We start from the raw sequence: 8274 nt of genomic DNA on the forward strand, positions 1-8274 counted from the left end.
TACCACTGCCTCCCTCCCCTTTCCCCAGTACTCTTGTTCCTCAACCCCTTAATTTCTAAGGAAGAACACCAGAAACTGAAGTCTGTTGACAGGGTAGCATGGCTGACAGGGCAAAAGAAAACACAAAGACAGTGAAAAGTCAAGTTAGTTTTATTGTTTTGTAACCGTCTAACATGTGACTATTAGCTCTAACATAAAGATGTGGAAGGTTGGAGAATTCAGGACACAATCCCAGTAATGCCTTTGCCAGAGGTTTTCCCTAGGAAGTTTGTTTTGAATATGTTTCTTAGCTGAGTCTTTACTAATCCTGTTTCATAGATGGAAATTTGCAGAAAAAGGCAGTGAAACTATCTGCTTTTCTCTCCAGGTGACTATGAATTCTTCCAGAATATCCTTTGTTCTGGAGAACTTCCAGAGTGCCTTGGCTGGAGACTGCAATGTATCCCACTGCTCCCTCATTGGTCGTATTGAGTACCACTCTCTCCAGACTTTGGGAGCAACAATGTCTAGGATAGTGGAGATGACTTGTCTTTCATAAAAATCTTTCCTGTTATTTAACTATTGAACCTAGAATTTTATGTCCTTTTTATTTCTCCCCCAATTACATATTTAGTTATAATACAATAATTACAAGAAGGGACAGTCTCCCTGCCTATTTCACTATCACTTCTAGGTACATACTTACTTCGCTTTACACGTAGTATTTATGCTTAGAAGAGTTTCCATCCAACCAGGCAAATGTTTTCATCTACACTTTGCTACCTTGGATTGTGTGATCATTTGCACACAATGCACATGGTCGGGGGTAACTCAAGCTTAGGGAAAGGAGTGAGAAGGAGTTGGGGGTGGGAGGTGCTGTCTGAGTGGTACCCGAGCTGCCTCAGGGACCCTCCTTAGGAACTCAGGAAAAGCAGCTGTCCATACATCTCACTCCAGGCCTTCCTCATGGCTTGGACTAAGAGCTGCTATATGCAGCTCTTTTGATTCCCAGGGCTGGTACATCTCTCCACAGGGGACCTAGTGAGCTGAATCCTTCAGCACCACTTTCAGCAATGAATTTCATGCATGATCAAAGATGTTCTTTTTTGGGCTATAATTCTCAGGAGTTCAAAACTACAGAAAAATTGACCCCCCCATCACCCTCATTTTCTTCTTTCATTTTTACTCATTGGCTCACTTTTAACCAGTTGCTTAGTTAACAATCTGCAGCATTTGGAAGTGGTGACTGTTATTTCTTCAGTCAACATTTTAGAATAAAGACTTATGACCATCCCCGCTTTCATTTCCAAATAAGTGAATTAAAAAACCCCACTTATTTCTGTTAGTATGCTCCTAGTATTTCTTGCATATCAATTCACTGGCTCTATCTCATGGAGGAGGGGGCAGAACTTATTACCCACAATTTACCTAAGGAAAATTGTAATATGGAGCGGGTAAATGACATCTTGGGGTTCCCAGAGTCAGAGAGGTACAGCCCACACTTCTGATTTGACTTTCAGTGTTCCTTGTGGGAAAATCTGATCCCCAGGTTGCACTGACCTTCAGGAATATTTGTCCAACTCTGTGTTGCAAGCTTCATGTGGGTGCCAAGTAACAGAGTCATGATGAAAAGCAGACAAGTCTTTCTACGATGACCCAAATATGAGACCCAGGGATTACCAGAGCCAAGCTTGAAACTTTCTGAGCTTTGAGGGACTCTATCCTTCCTGGTCACAGATCTTGCTTAATGAAGGTGTTATAACTGCTTTTGGGCAGTTAGTCCTTTGCTTTTGGAGAGAGCTGCACTTTTGATGGCCTGCTGTCCAATGCTTCTTTTTTTTGGTAGTTCCATGTACCGTAAAGGTTTAGTCTAACAAAGGCAGGACCAGGATTAGGATTGAAAGCTTGGCCTTAATGGAGCCCAGGGATGGTGGTAATCCTGAGTCAGTCATAATTATTTGCCTCAGAATAGATGCTGAGGGATCCTGATGTACTGGGTAAGGTCCTCCACAGACACACTGCTGCCTCTGAATGGAACCTGACAGCAGTTGTGTGGCAGCTTAAGATGGAGCATAAAAGAACACTTTCCCCAGGTAGAAAGTAATTGCCCTTCTGTCCCCAGCTGTGTCTCAAGGTCAGATAGGTTCCTACCAAACATATGGGGTCAAGATTCTGTTTTGAGTCTTTTCCGAGAAAACATCGCCAGAGTGTCCAGTCCACACTGAAAAGCTCTCACCAGAAAACTGTCAGGCAGGTCAGGAGGGTCAGATAGAAGCTACCCACCTGTCCTTCTCAGTCTCCCTGCTGTTCAAGGAATCAGTCAGGCACCACTCAGCAAGGTCTAGAGTTGGCAGCCAGCTCATTAATCCTTCTGATACCCCTGGAGGTAGGTTGGTGGCAAATGCTATCTCTAGTTTGCAGACAGAAAACTGAGGTACAGAGAGGTTAAGAGATGACAATAACACAACTACTAAGTGGCAGAGAGAGAAAAAAAAAATTCGTGGTCCCTTGATGCCTGGGTCTGTTTCTTCCAAAATAGGCTTCCTTGCTTGTTGGGAAGGCTGAGAGGGACGATGGCAACTTCCACGATGGGGGGGTAGGGACAGACTCTGAAGCAGGATGCCACTTTACTCAAGGAAATAGACACACACACGCTTAGGTCTCAGCCAAGACAAGGAGAAAAGACCCTGATGCTGGGAGAGATTGAAGGCAGGAGGAGAAGGGGGTGACAGAGGATGAGATGGTTGGATGGCATCACTGACTCAATGGACATGAGTTTGAGCAAGCTCTGGGAGATTGTGAAGAACAGGGAAGCCTGGTGTGCTGCAGTCCATGGGGTTGCAAAGAGTCAGACACTACTGAGCAACTGAACAAACAAGAAGACAAGGAGACCAGCAGCCTTCACCTACACATCTGCTGCTGGTCCCAAAGAGCACCAGCACTTTTCACTTAGAAGAGGATGCAATTTTTTTCTTTTCTCTTCTGGATTAGGTCCTAGTTGAGATAGACACTTTATTATGGTAGTGATCGAGCTATTCTCAGGCTCTGAGTTTACCCATCTTCTTAAAATGGGTCTTCAGGAGCAAAACTGTAGGAGCAATAGTGCAGCCACTGGGGGTGGAGGAGTGTGATGATGTCCAGTTCTCAGGCGTGGGATTTTGTTATTTCTTTCACAATCCAGAAGAAGGTCTGTCTGGAATAGCGTTGATGGAAAGGGGAAGGAAGACTCAGGTGGTAGCCAGAAAGCCACAGGTCCACAAGATAAATACACCTGTTCAACTGTCCACTACCTGATATACTCCTTCACTGAAAGTTTGTCACTTTGAGTTAACCTAGGTAAAATACATTTTAGGCTTTCTCTTTTAAAAAGTAAATTTTCCCTGGAGTAATTATAAAAAAAATCGTATCTTAGAATGAATTTAATTTTTAGATCATTTTGCTTTAGGATGGAGCACCAAGGAATGGGAATACTGTCACAGGGGAGGAATAGTTTTTGAGGAGGCTTTGGTCTGGAGAGCATATCTAGAATGAATATCTCAAAAGGAAGGTGGTAACCAGAGGTCAGCACAAGGGATTTGCCTTTTTGGGGGGTGGTGCTGGATGGGGGGGATACAATGAAGGCTGTTTTTCTGGGTCTTTGGGTTTCTCCTGTCCAGTTCCCTGTGATGTCAACTTGGTTTCTATCTCTCCTACCTTAGCCTTGGCACTGCAACCCAAGAAGCATAGCTTTGGTTTAGATGAACCATCTTGGTTGTCAATTTCTCCCTCTGCTTTGGGAACTGGTTGGCTCTAGATAAAATTATTATGTGTGTGAAATACCTGAGGATTTCCTCTGATTGGCCTCTAGATTTGCAGAGTGTTGGTTGGGGGCACAAAGGGTAGAAGATATTCTTTTCCCTTCAGTCTCTAGGCCCCTTCCAGGGAAAAGTCTGACCTGGGACTAGACAGGGACCCTGGCTGTTTGTGTTCCCAGTTTGTAACAGGCTCTCCCTGGTGGCCCTCTGGTGACTCTTTTGGTACACATCTTGTGCCCGAGCAAGGCCTGAGGGCTGATTCTCCTCAAGACAAGCCAGTAGGAGGTATCGTCTGGCCCAGAGCTAGGTTTGTTCCCAGTCCCTGATAAAAGGAGGTGTAGATTTCAGGCTGAGTGTTGAAGCTGTAAGAGGACAGGAAAGAAAGGGACCTTTCTGCTTTGGGGAAGAAAACGGCAACCAGGATTTTTAAAACCTTTTCAGTTCAGGGAGAGAGTATGGAGTCTTGTTCTCCTTTTCTGATGGTGCCCAGTGCAGAATTCCCACTAATACAAGGGATGTAATTGCATCAGAACCCAGGGCTACTGTGACCCAAAAGAAAGGCCAGTGAGAACTCTGGACATCTCCTGCACTGATGATTTAAACCAAACACTCCAAAATGGTAAAATGAGGTTTGGAAGCCACAGAAATGAGTTGAGACCATAAATAATATGACCAATTCCATAGGGAAGCTAGGCTCACAAGTATCAGCTGAACTTGCAAATCGGTGCCCTGCAGGTTAAATTTGGCTTGCACATTTTTTTTTGTGGCGGGGGGGGGGGGGGGGGGGGGGGGGGGGGCTCACACGGCATATTTAAAATTTGGTTGGCAATGTTAAAAATGTGGAAAACTTCACTTGAACATTTGGATTTCTGGCTTTTCTTGAAAAATCAGATGGCCAGGTAACACTGTCTGGTAATCGCTGCCTGAAAACGAGCAGGTGCCCTCTGCTCTCCAAATTTCACTGCCCCAGCCGTCGCATGGCATTAGAACAGGTGCACTTCACCAATTTAAACCACTTCACCAATTAAACTGCCTGCATCCTGTAGGCGGTTAAGTTTGGAACCGCTGATATATGCCACACGGTGTTTGCTAGGGTAGTGCTGAGTTGGTAAAGTTCAGCTGAGTTTGTAAAGTTGCCACAAGGCTGGTAAAAAGCTCTGAGGCAATCAGTTCTGATTGAAAGGCTTTCTATGGGGAAATGAGGATGAAAGCAGAATTGCCCGTGGCTGTGGAGAGGGGTAGGGCAGTCACGAGACTGGGAACTTTGATGGGACAATGGGTTTATCTGGGTAGCCTTTGTACCCGGGAAAGGCAGTTTCCTGGTTGTAGGGCATGCACGGTTTTACCACGGTGCCCGTCCAACCAGGGTGGGTGTGAGGGGAGGGAGAGAAGACTCAAATCGTGTCGGCAACTTTAGGTTTCATCTTGCCGTGTGTTAGTTAGCTCAGGCGTTTTCTTTCTCTCTTTGGCACCGCTTCACACGGTGAGATCGTCTGACCTGGCCCGGCTGCTGGCTTTGCTCAGCCTGCTCAGGGGTCTGGTGTCTTCCCCCGGCAGCTCCGCACACAGCGAAGGCGCCTTCTCCGGCGTCAGCTCTTGCTTTGATACCTTCTCAGGCGGCGGCTCTTCTTTCTCAACCTCCTCCTCCACTTCGGGGGGCTCCACTTTCTCCGCTTCCAGCACGGCCAGGGTCTCTTGGCCTTCTGTGCTCACTCTCTCTGCCTCCTGACTCTTCTCACCCACCTCTAGTTCCGCGGCCGCCTCTACGGGCTGCCCCTCCGCGACTGCCTCCTGGGCGCCCACCTGAGCATAGGAAGGCAGTGTCTCCTGGTAGGCCCTGGATAAATCTCCCAGGGGCCCCGGGCCCACCTTCTCCTCGAACTGACTGAAAGGCTTGGCAGAAAGGGGGCTGGCCTCCACCATCCCCACCTCCGTCAAAGGGAAATAATGGGACACGATTTTCTCTTCTTCGAGGAGCTGGTAGCCCTTGGCCTTCTGGATGGAGGAGACGGCAATGGAGTGGAGGGACTTCTCAGGAATCTCCCCCAGTGGCTGCTCCACTGGCCTTTTGAAGGCGGATCGGATTTTCTTCAGGCTCAGGTGGCTCAGCTCCAGAATATTGAGAAAGAGGGACACGGAGGCCACGGAGAGCATGAAGAGGATGAAGATGGTTTTCTCGGTGGGTCGTGACACAAAGCAGTCCACCACGTTGGGGCAGGGCCACCGGCTGCAGCGGTAGAGAGGCAGGATCCGGAAACCATACAGGAAGTAGTGGCCCACGATGAAGCCCACCTCAAAGAGGGTCTTGAAGATGATGTGGCAGACGTAGGTCCTCAGCAGGGTCCCCTCCAGCCGGAACTTCTTGGTGCCCTTGCTGCTGCTGCTGCTCTTCTTGACGCTGCCCTGGTCCGCCGCTAGGGGCGCCCTCTCGCCGCCGTTGCCCGGCGACTGCTGGCTCAGCTCCTCCGCCTCGCGCTCCTTGCGCTTCTCCTCCATGCGGACGTGATGCACCGCGTGCCCCACGTACACCAGAGACGGCGTGGAGACGAAGATGATCTGCAGGACCCAGAGACGGATGTGGGAGATGGGGAAGGCCTCGTCGTAGCAGACGTTCTCGCAACCTGGCTGCTGGGTGTTGCACACGAAGTCAGACTGCTCATCCCCCCACACGAACTCTGCTGCAGTGCCGAGGATGAGGATCCGAAAGATGAAAAGCACCGTGAGCCATACGCGGCCGATGACCGTGGAGTGCTCATTAACCTCCTCCAAGATGTTCCCCAGGAAACTCCAGTCCCCCATGATTCACCTACCTGCAGGAAGGAGAAGGCAAAGCTGAGCGGCCACAGTGCAATCCGGAATCCACCTCTTTTTGCTAACTCTCGGGGTACCTCCCCTTCATGGGTGGCTGAAACGGTCAGTGGGTTAACAGTATCTTTTGAGTGTTTCCTCTGTGCAGACTAGTACTAGTTCAGTTCAGTTCAGTTCTGTCGCTCAGTCGTGTCCGACTCTTTGCGACCCCATGAACCGCAGCACCCCAGGCCTCCCTGTCCATCACCAACTCCAGGGAACAAAAGAGGCATAAAAGAATCTGCTTCCACTGGCTTTCTCATCTGTAAAATGGGTTCTTATTCACTTCACAAGCTGCCTGAAAGGATAAATGAGGCAGCGTCTGTATAAGCCTTGAACTGCCTATCAAATAAGAAATCACTGTTGATCATAAATAGAAACTCATGGTTTCATGGATTTAAGTCAAGACCACAAGCTGAACTGAGGTTCATGAGGCAAAATGCTGAAAAAATATTCTAATCCATTGGTGTCTACCTCCCTCCCCCCCCCACCAAATTTTTTCGTATGTATGAAATTGTCTGTAGTAACCTTACTTGTGACTGTGTTGGGATATACAATGATCGTATGTTGAAAGGGAAGTGGAAGGAAACATATTTTTTTAATATCTGCTTTGTTGCCGACCTTTGACGTTACATTTTTTTCATTCACTTTGATACTGCGAGACCTACCCAACAGAGCCCAGCACATAATGAAAGCTTGATAAATGTTTAACTAATTTGATTCTATCACATGAGAAAACTGAGGCTCTGAGAGTTTAAATAAGTTGTCCAAGATCAGAGAGCTAGCAGCAGTTCTTTTTGCTAGGTTATTTTTGCCACCCCTTTGGGACTCATTGCCTGTGATTGGAGCTGTACAGTTCTATGACTCCTGTGCTCCTCATTTATGTTTTCTCTTCTCTAGGTTGAAACCTGGAAACCTTTCTTAATAGCTTTTCAAATTGAGAGTGATATATATATGTACATATATATTTGTATTCATTTATTAAAATAAATCCAAATCTTTTAAATCCAAAGAATGGGGAGAGTGCTTTGGGAAGAAATCATGTCACAGGGTGAGAAAAGTCCATTAAGATGGTTTTAATGTCCCACAGAGTGAAAAGGATTTAGGGTCTGTAACATGTGGCTGCTTTAATAGAGTTAAAATTTCATCTGTCAGAAAAAAAATACCATTAAACATGATAGTATACAATGCCCCTAGCAATGGTGATGACTAATGGACATGGGATTGAACTGATGGGGGTGATGTGTGCAAACTGGGTCATTTGTCCAGTGCAAACCTGTGGTGCAAGCTGGTAATCTCTGAAAGACTCTAGTCAAAACCTCCACTTTGGCTATGTTCTTCCAGCTTGAACATCTTTAGAGTTGTGGGGTTTACTCATTACTGCCCTCAGGCCAGGGCAAGAGCCTATGCTAGAGATGCTGGTCTGGGCCTCTCCAGCCGAGCCCTACGTTATAGGATCAGAAGTCCATGGGGCCAGAGGACATGCCCATCACATTTAATGACAGTGATATTTGCTAAACATTTGGATGAGTGATGAAATGTGGTATCTTAAATTAAGTCAGATTGTCATCTTTAGAAGAGGGTAAACAAAATGACATCTGAAAGCTTTCTTCCACCCTGTGGTTTGGAGCCTGGCCAGACAGAACTTAGTGGC

At 47.0% G+C, this 8274-nt stretch overlaps 1 protein-coding gene across 1 annotated transcript; it reads right to left on the bottom strand.

Moving 5' to 3' along the window:
- Positions 1 to 5154: 5154 nt before the first annotated feature.
- GJA8 (gap junction protein alpha 8) lies at positions 5155 to 6572 on the bottom strand. Its single transcript, XM_061120997.1, has one exon. It carries the CDS (start codon positions 6570 to 6572, stop codon positions 5250 to 5252), a length of 1323 nt encoding a protein of 440 aa, XP_060976980.1. The 3' UTR covers positions 5155 to 5249.
- Between the last annotated feature and the right edge of the window lie 1702 nt (positions 6573 to 8274).

The sequence above is a fragment of the Dama dama genome, chromosome 20, assembly GCF_033118175.1.
Source record: "Dama dama isolate Ldn47 chromosome 20, ASM3311817v1, whole genome shotgun sequence".
NCBI lineage: Eukaryota > Metazoa > Chordata > Mammalia > Artiodactyla > Cervidae > Dama > Dama dama.

Coding starts and splice junctions, on each gene's coding strand:
- GJA8 (XM_061120997.1), bottom strand. CDS start 6,572: ATGGGGGACTGGAGTTTCCTGGGGAACATCTTGGAGGAGGTTAATGAG.